The following is a 23,511-nucleotide window of genomic DNA, read 5'->3' on the forward strand; positions in this document are numbered from 1 at the left end:
AGGAAGATAGGGGGGGGGGGATGGTGCTGTGGTATCCAGTTGATGGTCGACGCGCGACAGGCGAATAAAAGGAAACGTTGGTTGGTGTGTTGGCGAGGAGAGATTCGAGGGGGGGGGGGGGGGGGGGTGAGACAGGAGGAGGAAGAAGACTAGACGTCGCGGGGGTTGAAGTTTTCCAGAGAGCCGCCGCTGCCGCCACCAAAAGCAATATCATCCCCACCACGAGGCTCGCCTTCATGGAATATGCATGACATGCTAATGTGACTTGTACCTAATCTAATTATACAGTTCCACGCGAGCCATCATCAAACCCCTTACCGTTTCCATGCACCCCCTGACACAATCCTGACATTCACGGCAAAGCAGAGAAATCGAGATGCCCCCCCCCCCTCCCCCTCCACACCCCACCAGGGAAAACGCCCTTAATCTGCTTCTTCCTTCCAACAGCACTCTCTCGAATAAAAAAAGTTGCGCAGTCAAATTTCAATTCTGCTCATTGCGTCCTACGATCAAACTATCCACCCTTGTGGATTATATTCTCGTCTCTGATCGAATAATCCATTCAATGTACACTATATATATATATACAGTTGTAATATTTTATTAACCGTTAAAACTTAATTTTCCGTGTATCCCCCAATGGAATTGAAGGAGAGCAAAGAACCTTCACCCCCTGCAGGAACTAGAAAAAAATACTTGTTTTTAATCGAGCCTCGTCTCCCTCGATCGTTCGACAAGAAAATCTGCAGAAATGAGAAAAGTTGTAGTAAAATTCAATCCGCAGTCAAACGTCGAACGAAGCAACCTTTGTACATGGACCATGCTGCGATTCGCTGTGAAACGTTCCCTTCGATATAATATTTCCTCAAGGTTTCATTAATTCCACTCGGTCGTAGCGGTGCGGATCAACCGGCTGTTCTCTTTTTAATGGCTCTTTTTCATTACTTTAATTGGATGCTAAGATTCAGGAGGAAGCTCGAGTTTCACGAGACAAGATATTTTCATGGATTTTATGTCACGGAAATCGTTTTATACGCAGCTTCCCGGCAAATAATCGTCGCTCGTCCGGACTGTAGAGGGGGAGGGGGAGGGGGGGGGGGGTTCGGAGAGTTTCGGGAGGAAGATGAAGAATAGGGTGGAAAAGGTTGATACGCGCGCAGAGTTGACTGTTGCTTCTCCTTCTCTACTCACACACACACACACACACACACACACTCGCATCCTTCTTACGACTAAAACTCCGCAGCAAGTTTGATAGAAGAAGTGGTTGGTTGCTTGGTGGCCCCGCGCTTCGTTGAAACGTGTCAGCTCCTTTTGTCTCTCTCTCTCTCTCTCTCTCGCGCGCAATATATATATATATATATATATATATAAATTTCTTGCCATTTCCCCTCCCACTGGCTCGTCATCTCTGCTTCTAATATTACCCTCTCGCGAGAAACTATATTACACCAGATGCCGTAAGAATAACTATGATGAAAACCAAAGGAGTGGTTGTTAAAACTCTGTGCTATTTTCAACGTTCGATAGATAATATTTAATTTCCTACATAATTTTTTTACCCTTTTTTTTCGTTGACTATAACAAAGTCAGAGACAGAGGGGAGAGGTTAGGTGGGACAAATATAGTTTCTCGGTGGTTAGGAGATTGGTTCACACGGGATTTCGTGTTAGCCAAAAACAAACTTGTCAGGCGCGTGCAGGGCTTACGAAAGGAGGAAGAAGAAAATCGGTAGAATTTGATGTCTGCACGCGATGCATGGGGTTCCTCGGTTAACGAGAGAGAGAGAGAGAGAGAGAGAGTCAGGGGTTAACGGACTGAACCAAGTTGGCCTCAAGTCCTGTTGCATCGGACCTTCACCCCGACTACGAGCAGACCCTCTCTTCCACTCCCCCCCCCCTCTACCACCCTCTCATCGAATTTTCTTCCACGTTCCTTCGACACTCCCAGCTTGTAATTGGCGAGCACCGAGCGCGAGCGCGCGATACGCGACAGCATCTCCACTCCCGATCTCCCAAGGTCAACGAGACGCGAAAAGGTCGAGGTTAACTATCCACCACCGACTCCAACCAGAGAGAGAGAGAGAGAGAGAGAGAGAGAGTACGCGTTTCAGCAGCAGTCAGTCCCACCTTCAAACCGACACCCCTTGCCATTCGATTCGAGATTCAACCCTGTCGAAGAATCAAACGAGGAAAATTCTCCTCGATGATCGATTTGAGAACAAATCCTTTTGCTCGAAACGATTCGTCGTGGATAATTCGATCGCTCCATTTGTCTTCCGATATTACATATATATATATATATATATATATATATAGCTAACAAGCTGGAATCTGTTTAACGCTGGGGTGGCAAACGAGTGTTCCCGTTGGCGGATTAATGAAAGGAATTCGAGCGTATATTTCAGCAAGATACAGTCCCAGCAGGGATTCGTGGACGGATTCGTGCTGGCAGGCAGGACTCGTGGCAAAAAAAAGTGAAAAAGAGTGAGAGAGAGAGAGAGAAATGCAGCAATCATGGGCGAGGGCAAAAATTAAACGAGCTCTTTCACGCCGAGTCGTACTTTCCTGGAAGCATCGCCAGAGATCTATGGGGGCAGTCATTTGACGAGAAATCCTCAGAGGGCCAAGGCAGCGGCGCACGTACCGTACCGGAAGTGGCCGGAAATCCCCGAGAAGAGGAAGAGACAACTATAGGCCCGCGCCCTCGGCTCCTTTCGAATAATTCGCTTTTATATACATATATATATATATATATGTATAGTTTTACATTCGGCGAGATAGGTATAACGCCTCGCCTCGCGAGAGACCCTTGATAATGGTGGAATGCAGCGAGTTTTGTCCTTGACTTCCTTGGCGGATACGCGAGAGCGTGCCAAGTGCAAAGATAACCGAGTCTCGTGTCGTATATAATATTGCTGCGTAAATTACGAGTAGCCTCGAGCGAGCTACATCGATATAAACAGCTTCGATAAATTCTCCACTGGCCTTTAAAGGTCGCGCGCCAATAATTGGCCGCGCGTCTCTTCCAACCAGCCTGCTGCCCCTTTTCACGTTCTCCTGCAAACTTTGTCCGTCCACGTTGTTCGCGCACTCCAGTATATATATATGCGCGTCCCGTTTCTTCTTTCTCAAAACTCACCACTACACGTATACACTGCTGCTCTACGACGAAGGATCATTCGAGAAATTTGTACGATGCGCGTTGTTCGGAGGGAAGACAGCATTGACAGGTTTTTCCTCGTATTTATCATTGGTCATTTTACGAGGTAAAAATATAGCAGCGAGCGGCCAATTGATTTGCATCGATGTTCCATCGCTCGCTGGCTCGGCTCATGGAGCAGAAATACAGCATCCGCGAACAGGTAAAATTCTAAAGTGAGTAACGATGAGCGACAGGTGTCGAGAATTGCACGGTACTTGCCGAGTTTACCGCGGTTGCAAAATTTTATTCGCCTTCCTTCGGAGCGGGCGCGCGGCTATTGCTCCTTCATATTCTTGAAAATTCTCGCCGAATCACTCTCTGCCTGCCTGCCTTCCAAATGAATACTAAAAACTGCCCGTCGAATAAATTTAACCGTTTCGTTTAGGAGAATCAGCATGAAATTTCGCGCGCCTCTTATTACGTCTATATATATGCCATCTTTGCGCTGTATTCGTGTATTTAAGGAAAATTCTCTTTTTATGCAATTGTACCTTTGTCGTAAGAGTCCACCTCCCCCCTTGTTCGAATCTCGACCAATCGCACGTTCGCTCCTACACACGTGAGCGCGTATTATCAGCAACACTCGAACATCACTTTGGCGAAACTACCATAAACTCCCCCACAAGTTTTCCAATAATTTCCACTGGCCCAACGTTCAATTAACCATGCAATATAATCGATGTAGAACCGTCGAAAGTATCCATCAGGCTCGGTCGATCGGAATTTTCAGTTTGGCAGAAATTGAACTAGCCTCGGATATATCGAGTTTCGCTTTCTTTCTCGGATCCCGACGCTGGTGAAAGGACGATGCCTGTTTGCTCGAGTGTTTATCGGCAATTTTAATTTACATGGGATAAAATGCGATCGATTTATCGCGCTTACGAGGGCGTGCTATGGGCAACAAGTAAACCGTCTACTCTACATATATACTATATAGAAATAAACGTATAGGTATAACGTGCGAGTCGGTGAATGTATATGCAGTGTATAAGGACGCGATTTCGAGGCTCGATGTTAGTACGACGGAGGAATCGAGAGAGAGAGAGAGAGAGAGAGTGAGAGCGTAAATCCCACGAGCGGTTTATCGGCCGTTGTGCCATTGTGACTCGCGAAGCCCTCGGGACCCCCCCCCCCCCCCCCTCCTCCTACTCCTTCCCTCACACCACTATACGACGCAAAGTGCTGCCACCACCAAAGGCCACCCGCAAATAAGCCGTGATACGCCACTGCATTATCAGCCGTTACTCCGCGCATTATCGTCCGTCGACCCAACTTTCTCTCTCTCTCTCTCTCTCTCTCTCTATCTCTCTGTCTCTCTCTTCGCGTAATAAATCGTCCCCTCCCCGATGGTTTTTCGCAACTGACAATTTCCCAAATTTATTTATTTCACCATCCGTATAATTTCTACACTATACGCGCGAGTAATCCTCTTAAATAAACGAAGCTTACAGCGAGGAGAGAAAAGAGTGGGGCCAGACCGTATAAATGAGATTTAATTGCGCGCTCTCTCTCTCTCTCTCTCTCTCTCTCTCGCGACATTCATAATAAAACGTATAATTGACTCGACGAGCGAATATTAAGAGATCGAGTCGAGTAGCCCCTCTACCGTCTTTTGTATATATACATATATATATATATGTATATATATATAGAGTGTGAGGGATCTACAGCACGATTAATCTCGTCTTGACAAAATTGGACCTGTGGTGCGCGGTGTAAGACTGCATGCACAGGCCAGTCCAGAGTGTGCCATTGAAAATAGCGAGTGTTCTAGGTCCCCCGATTACTGGGTGAGCCTAAAAATAGCCGGTCGAAACGACAGCCTGGCTATTATTACGCGCCGATCGATGTCGAGCTATTCCAGGCCTCCTCGAAAATCCACGAAAACTTACGAGGCTCCGCGACCATATATATATATATATATATACATAATAGAAAGAACAGCCGCATCGCGGAGCAGTCGAGTTTCGTGGAAAATTCAGCGAGCGAGGGTTTGAATGAGAGAAAAGCCCGAGAAGGAGCGATCGATGATAAATCGTGCGATTTGCCGGCAATTTCGATGTTCAATGGCCGCCAACCGACTGGCTTTCCGATCGACGAATCCGTCTAATTACAATTAAAAATGTTTTCAGCTTGATATGGTGGTGAAGCGTTCTCAGATTTTTCCCTTTTTTTTGTTTCATTTGGAAATTTTGCGCGCGGACGAGATGTAGCGTCGGTTTCATGGTGTGGTGGGGAAGGGGGGGGGGGGCACACTCTTGGAAAGAAATGGAATTATCGCGAAAACATCGATAAAATTCCGAGCATATTTATCGGAGCTGCACACTGACGTTTAACTCGCGCAAATTCACGCAGTTAGAGACATGGATGGGCAGGTACAAGCAGCATCAGCCAGAGCCCGGAGATTCTACGGTCCACACGGACGGTGCACATGGTGCAGGAGCGCACACAGACAGCGACTGCCTGCGGGATGATAAACGGCCCGAAGCCCCGTTTAATCCCGGCATTCCCTCGTCCTGTTTTCCCCGTTCGGTTCGCAATGGTTCAACGCACAAAAGCCGTCGTTAGTTACTTCGTCCCTCCCCCCTCCAAACCTCCTGTATATACTCTCTCTCTCTCTCTCTCTCTCTCTCTACCCCCGATCCCCCTCTCGATCGCTATATATATATATATATATATGTGTGTGTGTGCTGTACCACTCTTCGTTTTCTCTCTTCCCTCCGGAAAAACTTGAAAAATCACTCGCAATTCTATTTATAGATTCACTTATGACTATATGTAACAAATCTCTCTACTTATACATTCCATCCCCTTTAATGTTTTCAATTAATTTTAAATTGAAATGAACGAGGATTGATTGTGTCATTTATATATATATATATATATATATATAAGCTAGTCTTTTTTCTTCGTTCCTCGATCGTCCTTAAATTCTGCTAGCCTGTACAATCCTGCCGTTCATTGACTTTCTTCTAGGAAAACTTGGAAAAGCTGCGATCGCAATTGGATTTTACAAATTTAATTATGAGTATATATACAAGGGTACGTTAAGAAATCTCCAGACGTTATTTCTCTCTCGATCCATTCTCTTCTTGAATGTTTCAAGTGAATTTTAGACAGAAATACGCCAAGAGTAATTCGTATTTATTATGAATGGTCGAGCGCAAGGTTTTTGGAGCACACAAATGTTCTTTTCGGTACTGAACCTGCAAAGAGTTTAACGTATCAACGTTCGGTTCGATCTGCTTCGCTCGCGCTATCATATACATGGGCAGTATTTTCCAAAATTTTCTCGTAGACTATTAGGAGAGAACAAACGCTGGAACAAAGCTTCGGAATCCAAAGCGTGTTTTCCCGATGAAACAAGATTCAATCGCGATTCGCGCAAATCGTCGAGCGGAATGCGAAATAATTCGCAACGATTCCTGAAATCGGCGAGTTTTCGTCGCCACTGCACTCTTTCCACGGCAGGAAGGACAAACGTTTAATTTCTGATTTTACATCGGGCCGCCGACCACGCGAAACCTTTTGATCCGCAAATAAAATTAGCATCGAGGCTAATGCATTTCGCACTCGAACCGAGCAACGCTTTCTTCTTAATTACACTATACATTCATAACTTCCGCAGGCTTTAACGCTCGCTACAAACCAATCAATCTTTTCCGCCCAATTATGATAATGCAATTTTCAATAGCACCGAAGAAAATCCTATTTCTCATTCTCCGCGTCAATTGGAAAATTTCTCAAATTTTCTTGCTTCCAGGAGAAATACGCTCCATCTCTTATCAATTTACGGCGCGCGTCGCCTCGTTAAATTCGGAGACGAGCATTCGTGCCTGCCATTTGTTCTCTCGATGATTCAAGGGAGAGCCAGTGGGGGTAAAGAATAAGGTTGATAGGAGTGGGGGGGGGGGGGGGGGGGGGGACTACGAATATAAAGCGATAGAAATTATGTAAACGGCTAAACGATTCAACTCCACTTCATGATATGACATAATTACATTTTCCAGTGGAGCTTGGGAAAGGAATCTTGATCGTTCATGAATATATTTACAATTCCAGGTGCTGCTTCCGTCGTGAAAGAGACGATCGACTCGTCGAGATGTAAACTCGCTCGTCGCGCGCGTGTAAGGAAGGATAAAGAGAGGGAAAATGTGGAGGGGGGTTGCGAGGAAAATTTGGAAAGTAGCAAAATATTAGTGTTGGAGGATAAAAGAAGCTTAGAATTTCTGCCTGCGTCACTCTCGTACGTACACGCGCGTGCACGGAGCACAGAGTCGAGTGACTCGACATGCTCCTATATACATATATAGAGATAGGCTCCCGTCATGCACGTGTCACTCGCGCGTGTACAACGAGAACGTTCCATACAGATGGAAAATGCAGAGCGTCGATGATGAAATCTGCGACACTCTCTCGATGCTTTTACGGTTTGTCTGCCACGCCACGCCACACGCCGCGCCGCACCGAAATCCAGCAATTCCGCTTATGCACTTTTCCCCTCTTACTTTCCAATTCTCCCCTCGAAATTCCCAGGCGGAAATGTCTTGATGCAAATACGCGCTATGGTAGCTCCATATATGTGCATATACACGTATGTATATATACTCGTCCGTGCCATTCACTCACGACAGGAAATTAAATCGCTGTGCGTGAGAATCTAACGAGACTTTAAACCGTATCGAGCAGCTTAATAAGCCATTGTTGCCGCTGCTGCGAAGGAACCGATAAATTGATTTATCAACGCGGAACGCTCTTGTCGCTTTGCTTCTTTTTTTTTTTTTTGCTTTTCTTCACCGTTTAATCGCAAAGGGACAAGAATTGATGAAAGTTGGCTCTGGCGTGGCGTTGCTCCTGCATCATCGGCGGCGCGTCAGCCATTGGCCATAGCGAGCGAGGCACGTATAGCTTTGTACGCTCTTAATCGCGCTTATTGAACACAGACGGAAAACGTGAGCTGCGTGATTTATCGCGGAAAACACGTAGCGCGCTTCCCCACGCCACGCCACGCCACGCCATGCCATGATAACCCCGTTGCACTTATCGCGTCGCGCTTGAGAAATCATCCATGCAGTCGCTCCACTGACCTTCGCCAATCGCTCCAAATTTTCCCCCCAATTTTTTGGGATTTTTTTTCTTTTTTTTTTTCAACGGAATCTGGAAATAGTATCGAAATTAATAGTACGGCAAAATTACAGGATCGAGTCATGTCGGTAACTCTGGACAATCGCTGGATATTTTTCGATAATTTTAAAAATTAAGAAAATTTCCATCTGTTTCGCAATTTTTACCGTACAAACTTGTGGGAAAACGCTGATAGTATGAAAGCGAACGTTAGGAGAACGTTATAGAAAGCTTTATGCCAGTTTGCGAGTCTCGCTAAGACACGAGATTACCTTGCACTGGGCCAGAGTAGTAAAAGGGGTTGGATTTGTGGTTGTGAAGGTAGAACAGGGGGGGGAGGGGGGGGGGGGGTAAGTTTGCAGTGGGTAAAAGTAAGTGTTGCCCTCGGGCAATAATGGCTTCCTCAGTGGCTCGCTCTGGATTATTCCAAATTCTGGACTCTAAATTCTGGACTCGTCCACGTGTATCGGCAGTGCGGCCCTATATATATATATATATAGTTAGGTTTGCGCGTGCGGTCGTTACAACGATAATGGACGACAATTAGGAGCTCCAAATTCGCCATCGAATTCAACAATTAAACCAACTCCTCCAGTAAGCCTGTATAATCTCCGATGCACGTGCCAGCCATCTTTGCGAAGAATTTAAACTCTCGCATCGCGTTACATCGCTAGATTATCGTCATTTCTTTTTACTTACGACACTCGCACGATTCTCTGGCGAGTTTTACAAATTTTCCAAGAGGACGCTCGAGGACTTTACACGACGCTCCGACGGTCCTCTAGGAGGAATCCAATTAAAAGCGAATCTCGAAAAACCACTTGTTAGTTTATGCAACGCGACAGGTTGCTATAGTTACGAAGCGTTTGTTCTCCCCCCCCCCCCCCCCCCCTCAAACAATTAATACTACATTGTTGTAAGTAGTTTCATGGCTGGCCATTACAGCCGGAGATAACGGCCAACTTCAGTTTTACGTCCGTAGCTTTCATAATGTATTCGACTGCAGCCTCGTAATCTAAAGTTGGATGCAATTCACTCGTTTAATGTGTTATTTAAAGCTACCACTAAGCTTCCACCAACATATTTCCACCTGTAATTTCGCCAAGTTTAACCCATTCGCGCTTTTTCTTCTCGATTTCGTCGGTTGCGTCACTGGGAAGAGCCGTTTGAAATTCGCGAAACGTTGCAGAGCGAGTGGCAAAAATTTCAGCAAGCGGGAAAAAAAATAGCTGGCCGTTGGAGCGAGCGAGTATAGTGGGTGGTCTCCCGTTGAAATCACTGCAAATTTCAGCGTGATAAATCCTCTTCTCCCTCCTACTTTCTAATGTCTGCAAACTCTTCACAATAGCCGAACAAATCTGGCCCAAGTGCGCTAGCTCCAAAATACTCTTTCAAATCTGCACGAAAATTCCTCCATCGTTCGCACCTTTCTCGCGTAAAGTATAAATTCATGAAAAACAAGGGAAGGAAGTGGTGAAAATTCCACGAGGCGAGAAACGTTTGGCGTTTGAGCAGTCCCCCCCCCCCCCCTCTCTCTCAACTGTTGAAATCGCTGCAAAGTTTTGCACGAGACGCGAGTCCCTTCTCCCTCCTCCCCCTGTTGCAATGAAATCTGGCCCAAGTGCGGCCCGGAGTGTCCGCGAGCGTTTTGGCACGCCAAAAGACCGCATGGCACTGCATTCTTTCAACGTGGCGGAAAGAAGAAGAGCTCTCTCATCCGAAATCGATAAACGCAAATTCGGACAAATCAAATGTTCGTTTAACTTTCACTCGAGTGACTGCTGCGCAATCCTCGCCACGAGACTTTCTCCCCGTATAACTTCCGCTACGAATCGTCGGAATAGAATTTGCCGAGTGTTGCTGAATTCTGCATTTTTAATCAAATTAACATTTTTCTCTACAATATATATGTATAGAATATTTTTATACGTTCGATCGGTGTTGAAGCTGCTATATCCGAGCCGCGAGAGCTCTTTCACCGAAAGAACTTTTTATTTCCACGTCAAGCTGTATATTCATTAACTCTTTTTTGATATCGTGCCAAGTTTCACTCTTGAGATTCGATCGTCGAGGAGGAGGAGGAAGAAGAAGCGAGATGGGATGGTTCTCGGCGAGTTTAAAGGAAACTGCCAGATGAACTTTCACTGGAAGATGGAATTACGGCGTTATAAAGCTGGCAGGCATGAGCAACGAACGGATTTAATTAAAATATTTGCACTGGCTTTAAACTCGTCTCGTTCCTCCTTTCGATCTCTCGCTTCGCGATAATCGACTCGTATGAACCGACGAGTGATAATTAATAATAAAAAGAACAACCGCTCCGTCGAAATTGGTAAACGCGCAGCTCGAAGAGAATTTTTCAGGACTCTAATATCCATTAGTAGGAGGCGATGCCCTGGCTAATCCATCGGAAGACTCGTTTCCCTTATATTTACATAGCTTCCTGGCTCGCTTCCACGGGCTGGAAGGAATGGTTTGTCAGTTGCCGAAGACTGGGGGAAAACTCCTCGCCCGCCTCGATATCCTATATCATCGCGCAGCTTGGCCTCCTAATGTTCCCGGGACTGGGACATGGAGATGCTCCGATAACCACCCGCATATATACCCAATTACTATCCTTGAAAAACCTTTCTCTTTATTTTCCTTTCCTTTCATTTCATTTCATTTCTCTTCATTACATTATATTACTACAGTTTATCTATATATATATATATATATATATATATGATTCCTGCGAAGAGAACCGTCGATTTGTTTCTATCCCCTCAACTCCGGTTATTATAAACTTATCCAATTGTACGGAATTTCTTTCGCTGCTTCTTCTAGGTCGGCCTGCCCGACTCGCTCGACAAAGATGAAACGGTGGAATATAGGGGGGGGGGGGGGGGGGAGCACAGTCGAGATGAAATATTTTACGATCAGCCATCGAAGAGATTTGGCCGTAGCCTTTGGACAGTCAGCGATATTTTAAAAGGAAACTTTGAATGAAATGGGGAAAATCGACGACGTAGTTATATACATATATATATATATACGGCGATGTGTAGAGTAATCCAGCGCATGCCTACGTTGGCTCGTAAATCGTACGATTACGTTTATTTGGCCGCGCACGGCACTGCACGGCCCATAATAATAGTAAATTTCACCTTATTCTTATGGATGCTCGTACTCGATCTCTCTGTAAAGCTATTTCGCCAGATTCCAAAAATCCAGCTCGGTCAGCAGGAGCCATAATTGTCCCTGCCTACCTGCGCCTCTTTATCCCGTTAAATAACAATCGTGAATATTCCATAAAAATCCGCCCATTTGCCTCGTTATTTATTTAACGCCTATTAACCAAATTTCCAACACTTCCGTAATACGGTAACTAAAATGGTGGTAACGCGTTTTATTCTCCCTGCATCTCATCGCGAAAATGTATACCTATACTGCTTTGTATATTCGGTATAGAAAAAATAGTGTTAAATTTGAAAAACGTTATTTCGACTAATTTCAAACGTTCTTGTCGAGATGTAACTACGTTTCGCAGGATAAAATTTGGATAAATTGGATCGAAATGAGTTTCGCGAGCGGATGTCTAGGAAAATAAAGGTGAGAGAAGTAGAGTTTTCTTCGCGACACTTTGTTGTTATCTCCGCTGATGTTTCGAGTTCAGCGCGCAACGTTCAGCCAGGCCCGTAGAAATCTACGAATCCTAGGATGATGCTTTGTCCAGAGACAGAAAGAAAGAAAGAGAGAGAGAGTTCTTCGGAGGAAGCTGTCGAGCTGGTAAATTAGCGTGTAACGGAACGGTGAGGCGTTTAAGCGTTCTATTTTGAATTATTGTGGAAAGGAGGCCATCCGTCCTAGTGTTGTAACCGTGTAAGAAGAGGATCGAGCGAGCGAACGAACGGTGAACGTTAACGAGCTTCTGTTTTCCCTCCGCGCTGTGATCGGGGTCGAGGTCGCTGAGGAAAAGCTCGACGCCAAGATGGAGCGATGGTAGGGGGGGAGGGGGGGGGGGGTAAAACTCCCCAGTAAATTGCTTGCCGATACCCCCCCCCCTTCCCTCCCTCCACTTTTTACCATCCTAAACGTGCCACTTCGAGGGGGGCAAGAATCTCCTACCACCTCGCTAAACTCCAGTACAGCTCTCCTCCCTCCCTCTCTCTTTCTCTCTCTCTCTCTCTATATATATATGCAGAGAGACAAAGCAGAAACCCTCTTCAGCAAAAATTTATCACAGTTTTCATCGATTAGAGAAATAAAGAGGAATTCCATTAAACGCAACGCGTCAGTGCTTTATTTGTTTAGATAACACACTCGAATCGACAGAGTCTAATCGCATTATCGTTCTTCCGAACAATTTAATCGCGATGGTCGATCCTGGATAAATAAGAGTTGCAACTCTTGCATCTTTTTAGATTACTGGCGGTGCACACGCAAGCTTTATCCAGGATGGATTTATCGTCGGGAGTGGAATGGAAAAGTTTGCTGGGAATATTGCAGGGCCGATCGAAGGAGGAGAAAAGTTTGGCCGTTTGGTCTTTGCCTCGGTCCGAAGCGTCGATGGCGCATCTCGAATTTGGCGAGTGCGTCGAGTACGATGAACGAGATGCTGGGGAAACTATCGTTCCATTTTCGGATAACGGATTATGGGAATCCTCCTCGCATTCTTCGCAATGCGCCTCGGTGGAATCCGTTGAATTCTCCGTGATTTGATTTTCCAGCTTTCTGAAATACGTCGAGAGCAGCAAAGGGAGATGAGTGGGATTTACATTTTCCGTAATAACGTAATCGCGGAGAGAGTGCGAACCGTAAGACATGTCCAAGCTCCGAGATTCTCGAATCTTTGCAAGAGAGAAGGACCAGCAACTTTTCTCTCTCGAGCATCAAATGTTGAACTTGTACACGCGTCGCGTTCGCCACTTTGCTTTGCCGAAGAATTTCCAGACGAAGCTCCTTCGTTAGACCTTGAGCAACCTTCCCCCTCTTCGTCACCTCTCCCGTTTTTATCTTGGCCAGTTCGAGCTTCAAATCTCGTACGAACACCTTCAAATCCAACTTTTGCTGCTTGGCCTCCTCCAGAGAGATCCTCTGCTTCTCATTTTCACTGGGAATCAATCTCCGAATGCTCAATCGAATTAAAAATGGCCCCGCGGATGGGCACAGCCCCGATCATTGAAATTCATTCTAAAATCTCGTACTTGTACAAACGATCGTTTTCAACCTTTAATGATTTGCAAATGGAATCCATTTTCCCGCTACATTCTTCCAATTCATTATTTCTCGTTCCCAATTTCGCTACCAACTCGATAGATTCCGAATCCTATTAACACACAGCAGCACAGCGGCCAGCATTAATTACCTGCTAGCTTATCCAACCATTTTTCCCCAGTAATGAGAAAAAAGAAAAAAAGAAAACAGGTGATACGAACCGTGGGTGACTTTACATTCTCGCAGCTAATTCTCTTGAATATCTCTCTCACGTCGCAAACCAAACGCTTGGACCTTTCCCCCTCGACAGAATCATCCAACTCCTTCAGCAAAAGACTCATCGTTCGAATCGGGTGCAGCACGTCAAACTTGTCACGCAACGTTTCCAGTATCCAATCGCACTGCGTAGATTTATCGTGCATGGACATTGACTGGATCGGAACTGGAGGGAGCATCAACGTCGTCGATCCAATCGCTGGATCGCTCGCAATTTTCATTTTCTCCTCCGACTTTTTCTGCCTCTTCAAAGCGAACTCTTGGCTGCGTCTTTTCGGGGGATTCTACTTGTGAAATAAAATGAAGAAACAATTGAAGTAGCTAAAGTTGATCGAAACGAGGAAAATTATGACGCACGACTCACGCTGAAATGTTTCCTGCTCCTCTGATTCGTCTCCACATTTTTCCTCGTCTCCTTAATTATCTCGCAGTCCTTCATCGTCGTCGCCTCGCGCAAAGCTTGACCGTTAGCGTTCATCCCCCCCTTTTGTCTAGATCTCCTCACAATAAATTCTACAGCGGTTAAATTTTTGTACACCGCGGTATATCTGTTTTCAGGCTGTTTATTAGTGGCCTAAATATTGATCAGCGATTCAATTAGCAGGAAACGTTCGAAGCGTTATAGTTTACCTGTCCATTAATCGTTATCGAGGATCGCCCATAATTATCGCACGAATCGTTATCAACGTTTTTCCTCGCCAATGTTTTGCATGGGATCCTCGACTTTCTCATTTTTCTCCAGGCGAGTAAACAATTTTTCTCGTGGTAAACATAACCGTGAAAGCCGCTCTATAGGGCACGGATCTAGTTTCGTCGAACCACCGGAATCTCCACTCACTTTTGATCTCCGCTTTACGAGCAACATTTTAGAGCTCGCTGCTGCCGCTCGTGCGTTCGTTCCATTCGTGGCGAGGAGGATAATTGCGAAATACGAATTAGGCAGTAAACGTCAAAACGCGCGCAGTATGGAAGAAAAAACAAACAAACAAATGACGGTAGAAAATCGATAGGTCAATATTGTATAGGAGTTGAGAGAACTCGGTGGAATGAAAATAAGTATACAAATCATGGAATATCATTGGTCTAAGGTAATTCCTTCGACAAATTTGTCCAATGATATTCCATCTTTGATATTCCTTCTCTCGTATTACAAAGGCAGAATATCATTGCTCGGGAAGCGTTATTCGTTGCACGAATTTGTCCAATGTGATGTTCTTACGTTCGATGTGTATTCCCTTCTTTATATTTTTTATGAAACCAAATCCTCGAAGGACTCGATCCACCGAGTTCGACGAAAAGTATAAGAGGAACGGAATGTTGAACATACGAGTAATATCATTGTGGATGATTCCTTGTTGCAAATTCGTTCGCGTTCAACTCTCTCTCTCTCTCTCTCTCTCTCTCTCTCTCTCTCTCTCTATTCTTCGCATTTTCTTTCATACACAAGAGAGTCTTTGTGAGCAAAACACACGAGTAATACTGCGCCTCGCTCAACTATTAATTTTTTAATTCAATAGAATTGCATCCCATTGATCGTTATATTAAGGCGGTTTTAAGGAACGGAAGCTTTCTCTCGATGCAAGAGCGCATTCGTTCTCTCGTAAATACGTAAGTGTGTGCTGTAAAGTGTTATGGGAAGCAGACGCAGGTACCGTCAGTTAACTCTCGCGAGCAGAGCCAGCTTTATTCATTCATAACGGTACACCTTGTTGAGCCACGGCAAGAAACTCGCGCACCGACTTCCTTTAATTCCCCGAGAGACAATTCCGAATCATCCGACTCTTCTCACGCCGCGAAAAGCGACGAAAAAAAATCAAGAAGGAAGATAAAAGAAAAGAGAGAAAGAAAAACACTGCAGGGAGTCCGTGAGCCGATATACAAGTGGGTCATTGGACGGTCATCTCCCGATTCATCCTGGACTCCCGGCCTTTTAAATATCCCCACTCCTTCATCGACAAAGTCTCTTCTGAAAATTTCGCCTTAACTTTATTTTTCCAAGTTTCTCGACGGAATGAGAGAGCGAATACGAGCACATACATTTATGCAGGAGGCAGCTGGTCCTCTGGGCTGTGCGAATTACAGCATTACGTGGGCATTTCAAGCACTGTTGTCACCTCTTACATTATACAAATACCATTCGCGTGTAAACAAGCGATGAATAATTCGCTCAACTGCTCGTTAACGCATCACTAGTTATCTTCAAACTGTCCCAATTAAATGCGAGTAAATTGCGAATAAACCACACCAGTGTGCTATATAGATATGTGTGTGTGTGTGTAGAGATGCAATAATTTTCACATTGGCATTGCGAGAGCATTGAAGAGTGCTTTCATCGTTAAATCGTTTCCTCGTCCTTTTTCCGAGTAAATCTCTTTCTAACTATATACCACACCTGTTCATCTCCACCGGAAAGGATCGAAAATCTGGTTAGAAGGCTCAAGGTTCTTAGCCGGAGTCAACCGGAGGATTTCGGCCAGCTTTTCTTCGCTCCAAGGATTAAAGCCAAACTTACCTTAACAATGTCACGTTTGTAAGCTTTGCCAGTGTTTATTCGTTAAAACTATATATATATATATATATATATAGGTATATATTATAGTATCCAGAGTCGAATTGCTTGTAAACTGGCTTACACGGACTTTGCACGCGAGATTATTCGAAATAGAGGAACCACGCATAGAGAGTAGGGCTAAAAAAATAAATCTTGATGGGGTCAATTTGTGCCAGGAGAAAAATCGATGCGGACCAGCGCGACTCTTCGATAATGGAGTTTTTTACAGCATTAAATTTTTGACAAGAGTCACTTTGGGATAGTTTCATTGCTAATCGAGCCTCTTCTTGGCCGATGGCATCTTCCAGCTAAATGATGAGCGTCTCGCTTCCAGAGTCTGGCTTCCCTGACCCTATTACGTCTTTCATGTTGAGCGGCGCGTAAAATTCGCCTATACTTGTGTATTCCTATAGACACACACAACCTCCATTCAAAGTGCTATAATACGCGTGCTAAGTTTGTTTTATAGATTATTCCTTTCGTGCGTACCAATACTAGCGTAATCGTGTGACAATTTGTCACTGTACACGTATGTATATATGATAAAATACACGAAAATGAGGCACGTGTTGATAAATAACACTAATTTATTACGTATACATATATGCTATATTTCATACTTTTACGTCACTGTCATTGTATTAATGTTGCATACCAAAAAAAGGAAAGAAATCAAGTGAAAATGTATAGAAACAATGTGATATTGAAAAAGAAAATAGTTGCGAACCGACATGGCTGTTATCTTTTGCACAGCTAAGAATGTTTAAACCAATTAACAGTTTTTCACATTAGAGCAACGAGCCAAATTAATCGTTGCAACGAAAAAATGGCAGACTCCGTGTCAGTATCGACGGAAGAAATAGTAGAGCAACATTAATTTTTGAGCGAGCAACGCGAATCGGATCTACGCCATTGGACACCAGTTCGGTTGGAATTACGGTAACCCACGTGACGTCACTCGACTCTTCGCACGCCAATAATTAAGTAAATGGCGTATTGAGCGAGCCGATTGATAAAACTCGATACTCGCGCGCTGATGGGTTGGTTTGGCTGGTCGTGAAAGCAGACCTAGCCGTTACCTCGAATTGGCTTCCCCAACAGCACATCCATCCACTGGTACAATTTGAAAGTGGAGCGCCGTGCGTGCATAAACTCGCAAGCAACATCGTATTATAGGGATAATGAATTATTCAGTATTATACCAATCCCTTCTCCGATCACGGAAATCTACTTGGCTGCAATCACGACGCGCGCCACGCGCTCATTCCCAATTTCAAAAGGAGAAACACTAACGCGTATCGCCTACCTCTTACGAATTCACTCGACAATCTCAAAATGTATGAATTTCGTGTCCTACTTATATATGCTGTTAATTAAATAAAAACTATGGGAATGCTCTCCTACGCTTATATATATATAGTTTCCCTTTCGCTCATCAATGTCTGCAGTCTCGCGTGGGATCGGAATATCACGCGGAAAATCACGTGTATCGAACGTTTTTGTTACGAGAAATTCCAACTCGGTTGAAACGTTTATTTTTCTCGTGCGAGGCTATGCAAATCTTTGTGTATGATCTATATATATATATATAATTAGAGAGGACGATAAAATTGCTTAATACGAGTTTTCAACAATAAACTCTGCTGTATTTTAGTGTAATTGATGTACACATATATTTATATTTATTTACATCTAGAGAGAGGATAGGTAGATCGAGGAACTACAGATTTATAGGTTTGAGTTTGATATTCTCCGTCTGTGCATATCGGCCAATATCCCGAGGATATATATATATATATATATATATATGGCGAGAGTCGGAGCCTTATCGAGTGGCCTCTCATGGCCGAAAACCGTGTGAATTCCAGTTAAACGAAGCACACGGGCGGCGTGGTGCGTTCGTAAAACCGGGCAGAATGGAATGGAACGTGCCGGATGGAGTGAGAATGGCGAGGGGAGGGGTTCGAGTGTATGTGTGCGTGCTAGAGAGAGGGAGAGGACCTTTGACTAGCTGAGGGGGACCAAACCCCTCCGCGGTAGCTCTCTGCAAGGGTGCGCAATATTGATTCCCACCTACCATAGTCCAAGGAATATACTGGCAAGCCCGTGCCAACGCCTGTACTACCTTCCATGCCACCGTATGGCTTCCCGTGTTATACGTTTACAGCTTTCCAATATCTAACTCCACCTCCCCCTCCCCACCCCCACCCATCCTCGACGCCCAAACAACCCCTTCTCCGTTCCTCTTGCGCCGAGTCAGTCTTCCATGTCTCAATGAGCTCAGCCACGATAATCCAAGGATCTTGCAACACACACACACACACATTATAGACAGTGATCCATGTCTTTTTATCACTCCCTCTTTCCCCGTTTTCTTTATCGATCTATATTATTTATACATATATAGATATATACCTCTGCTGCTTCAACTCATTTTCCGATCAAAAGTTTTTCCCGATTCGTTTAACGAGGCGAATCCGACATTTTAATCAACCCTATAACTTATACCGGGATGGCAAATAGTTTGTAAGATAGCACAGGGGGTACGTGAGACAATAACGATCAAGTCCTGCTTCCATAACCACGTTCAAGAAAATATACTGGATAATATCGACGATTATTCTGTCGAGAATTATTTACTTTAAATGAGAGATATTTATGTCGATGAGTGAAATGCATGCTTTTCTAATTGGTTTAAAGAGGAGCTTTCGAGTTTTGGGAATATAAAGTAACTTGAAAATTAATAGATTTATCAGGATGTAAGGTTGAATTATAAATAAGTAGTGCAATATTTTATATATATATATATATATATATATATATATCGAAGAGTGGAGAAACGAAAAAATACCCAGTTGCTCAGTGACGATAACACTGAGAAAAATGTTTTCATCCAATGAACAATTATTCGTGTTAATGCCAACAACTAAATTTCTTGATATTATGAATAACTTGACAATCAATTAATTTTTCGTAATATTAATTAATAAAATTAATTTATTAATATCACGAATAACTGTTAATTGGATGAAAATTAATGTGAAATTTTTCTAAGTGAAATCTATAGATGTATTAAATAATATCATCTTTATATGGTATTAAGATTCACTCTAATAATAATCGAGATCTTGCAATAATAATGATAATAAAGTGAGAAATATCGATTTACAGATTAGCGGTCGGTGTGACATGGATGTGAGCTTCTCGAACGTGTTGGAGGGGGCTCGTCAGTACTTCCAGGGTCTGCCGGCGCCGAGCACAGGTGGAGATGGGACTCTGTCGACGGAGAGCAGTCACGCGACATCCGGTGAGCCGTCGACGACCACCTCAGTCCCGAGCGAGCATGCAGGAACGATCAAGGCGACTCCGACGACGACGACGACCACCGGCACTTCCGGTCAATACTCCTCGGACGTCACAGCGTCGTCCGTGGAGTCAAACGGGCCTGCCTCTGCCTTCTGGAGTCCGAGCGTCGAGCCCTACCCACCGCAACCGACCAGAGTCGAAGTTCCTGACACGAGGCCCGGAGACGAAAGCCCTTCCATGGAATTGTCCTCGTCTTCCAGTATCATCACCCTAACCGAGATGCAACCATCCCGAAAGACTTTCTCCACCGCGAAGCAACAATCCAGCCAAGGACAAGGCGAGCCTCGCGATCAAGGACAGGGCAGTTCCAGTTCGGAGAAAGTCGAAGCTACCGAGTCTCAACAACAGCCTCAGTCGAGTCCTTCGGTACCCACCACCTCGCCAAGGCTGCACCAGCTCCAGCCCTCCCATTCGACCAGCCCGATTTATCAGCAGATGGGCAACGCACCGAGAATCTCGTATTCCTCCGGAGAGAGCCCCACCTGCAACTCGGCGAGCTACCAATCGGCGGATCGCCAATCCGCTCCGATCGTTCCCCAGAGGACCCAGTACTACCCTCGATATCATCATCCGGACATCACCAAGAGTGCACCGGCCCCGTTCACCCAAAACTCCGTGTACCAGTCCTCCAGCAACCTGAACCAGCAGCAGCAACAGCCGCAGGTATCCAGCAGATCGACCCCGTTGGAGCAACAAAACGATCCGGCCAATCAGCAAAACCAGCTGCAGAGCTCCTCCTACAGCAACGTTCCGGTCACTCCTGTCCAAGCGAGTTCCACTATTTACGGCATGGCGCCCAGTTATCAGAGCGGCTGTTCGCCCCATCAACCTCCTCACGATCGCCTCGCGATCAATCCCGACTTGGAGAGCAAAGTGCACGACGCCACTGCGCGATCCTCGGCTTCCGGTCCCCCGAGACCATCGCATCACATTCCTACACCGTCTCAGAGCTACCCGGCGCACATTCCTTCGCCCCATTTGCCAGGAGTAACAACGACGGGACAGCATGCCCAGCAGCAGCAGCAGCAGCAGCAGCAACAACAACAACAACAACAACATCCTAGTCGGGTCGGTGGACCGCACCACATCAATCCGAGCTCCTACTCGAGTCGAAGCGGTTTGCCCGGCACGACGAGTTCGCAGATGCCTCCGCCCCCGGTCATGGCTACTGCCAATTATCATCCCGCTGCAACGCCGCCCCAGGAACATCACGCGAGTCCATCGCCCAACAGACAATCACCCTGCGTCAATCTTCATAATCCTCACGCCTCCTCGCCGCACAATAACTTCCAGCCCCATTCCCCTACGTACCCGCCCCCACCCCCACCCCCACCACCTCCGACAAGGTCCACGGACTCTTACAGCTTACCATCGGCCGCCACGCATTACCAGACTAACGCTGGTGGCTACTCCGCTGGCAACCCTTACGCACCTCAGTCTTCTTATCATTCCTTCCAAAAGAGTCCTCAGTCCAATTACTATTCCCAGCCAAGGGCGCACGGTCAACAGTTCGCGCAGCAGCAACCCATCAGCGTGGCCCAGCCCGTGTCTTCGGCCAGCTCCTCCTCGGTAGTCGGTTACCAGACTGTAAAAGCTGCCACTTACAACGGAGTCGATACCAAGAGGAGTCCTGTGGACGCCACCGGCGTCTCTTACAGTTCCTACAGATCGTCCACGATGGCTGTTCGGACTGGTAGCACTCATAACTTGCCGCCGATAGCGGCACTATCCTCCTACCATTCCGACAGAAGAACATCCGGGAAAACTCAACCTGTCCAAAGGCCACGACTGCACGCCACTGGCAAACCTGCCGTCACGTCAGCAGCGTCCAGTTCGTCGATCATGCTACCTCCCAGAGTCTCCGAGTATCCGGTCGCTCCAACTTCCGGTTCCGAACACTCCTTACCGATCAACGGTAGAACCGCGCCGGTTACTTGCACTTATGGCACGAGGTACGTCGCGAGTCAAGGGTACCAGTATGCCACTACCATGGCACCGAGTCATCACGCCAATTCCTCGAGTACAACGGTAACGTCCATCGGGACCTCCTCGAGGTCGGTACCGACCACTCCGGTTCACAGTTATCCAATTGCGGAATCCAACAGAGTCGGCTCCTCCTACAGTCATCCCGCGATGAGGACCCCTACCAGCTACGGTTACAAGGATTATCCTTACAACTCTTCACCAGCGACCAGTCAACCGAGCCCAGTCAGTATGTCGACGACGTCGTCGTCGGCGCCTCAGACCAACGGGGTCTCCGTGAGGAAGAGGGAATCCCCCTTGGACTTATCCGTCAAGACCGTGAAGACCACTGCAGACTCTACTGCGCAGGATGACGTCGAGGCTACCGCCGAGAAATACGTCAGCAGCTCCGGCTTATCCTCGAGAAGCAACGGTGCTCGATCGTCCATGCTACCACCTCAGGTTCATCCCTCGGTACAATCGGTGGTATCGTACAACAGCAGCACCAGCAGTAGTAGTAGTAGTGGTACCAGCAGCACCTTCGACCATAGACCATCCTCCAATGGTATCAGAAATCCCTCGGCAGCATCCAACGTCAACATGAGACCGCACACACCGCAGAAGGTCTGTGCACCAAAGGTTGATTTCCTGCCAGATTTCAATTCAACGCCACTGCGCCATCACCCCCATCCTCATCATCATCATCATCAGCAGCAGCAGCAGCAGCAGCAGCAGCAGCAGCAGCAGCAGCAGCAACAGCCACAGCCACAGCCACAGCAGCATCAGCAGCTGCAGCCACCGGAGAACCCCTTACGCAGGGCTGCAAGTAGTCAGCATATTTATACTCAAGGTCATCCCAGCCCTCATTCGCATCCGGCGCAGATCCATTCGCCTCACACGACCAACGCTGCACCACTACCACACATGTCCACGTTTAAGAAGAGTTCACTGCCCGCCCCGTCGAGTTACGACGGAACCGCGTCGAGTTCCTCGTCGTCTTACCATTCGACCAACAGCGAAGCATGTAGAAGCGTTCCGAGGTATCCGACGCCAATGGTGGATCCAGCCAGAATTGGACCAACGACACTGCCCCAGCACGAATACTCGTCTGATCAGGCATCCAAGTATTACACGGATGGTAGGAAGTATGGACCGCCGAGTTCTGGAAAGGATCATCAGCAGCAGCAACGTGGCCCGTCATCGAAGAGATTGTCCGGAGAACCTTTGTACCCGGTTGGAGGTACGGCCAAACAGCCGAGACTGGACAGCTGGCGATTGGCGATCGACAAGCAGATCCAGCAGAAGCTATCGACTGCCAGGGTTCTCTACGAGCAGCACAAGAGACAGGAAATGAATCTGCCCGTTCCTCTGCCGAACGGTACCTTGGTGGTACCGAGTACCTACGAGCTGAGAACCGACAGTGGATACTCGTCATCGGAGTCCATGAGGTATCAGCAAGCCTACTGTGATAAGCGAAGCTACGGGGATTCGAAAATTCCGCGCAGCTCGCCCTCGTACAGTCATCCGGCTGCCTCGAAGCCCGTGAATGTTCACAGTCTGCCCCAACAAATTGGTAACAGTCAGCAGCCTCTCTACCCCAATTATCGACAGACTCAAAGGGCCTGTCCATCCACTGGTGCCACCACCGGCCAGTTGTCCGATCAACCCAGCAATACAGGTGCCGACAAGAGAGTACTCAGCCTCCTGCGCAACAGCCTTGAAAACAAACAGCAAAGAGAGGAGCAGCTCAATAGTCAACAGCCCATACTGGCCAATCACAATCAACAAAGCTTCCAAAATAAGGTATGCCAATTTTCTCATTTTCTCCTCGT

At 46.3% G+C, this 23,511-nt stretch overlaps 1 protein-coding gene across 6 annotated transcripts in view; it reads left to right on the plus strand.

Moving 5' to 3' along the window:
• LOC136772432 (uncharacterized) overlaps positions 1-23,511 on the plus strand; it is a 154,392-nt gene that overhangs the window by 123,602 nt on the left and 7,279 nt on the right. For all 6 annotated transcript variants that reach the window (XM_066725404.1, XM_066725403.1, XM_066725406.1 and 3 more), the window contains one exon: positions 19,523-23,482. In XM_066725404.1, coding sequence (XP_066581501.1) covers positions 19,541-23,482 — 3,942 coding nt within the window. In that variant the 5' untranslated portion in view covers positions 19,523-19,540. The remainder of the gene's footprint in view (positions 1-19,522; positions 23,483-23,511) is intronic.

The sequence above is a fragment of the Prorops nasuta genome, unplaced genomic scaffold (assembly GCF_024137725.1).
Source record: "Prorops nasuta isolate Cenicafe-Biocafe unplaced genomic scaffold, Cenicafe_Pnas_1.2 PNAS00004, whole genome shotgun sequence".
NCBI classification, from domain to species: domain Eukaryota; kingdom Metazoa; phylum Arthropoda; class Insecta; order Hymenoptera; family Bethylidae; genus Prorops; species Prorops nasuta.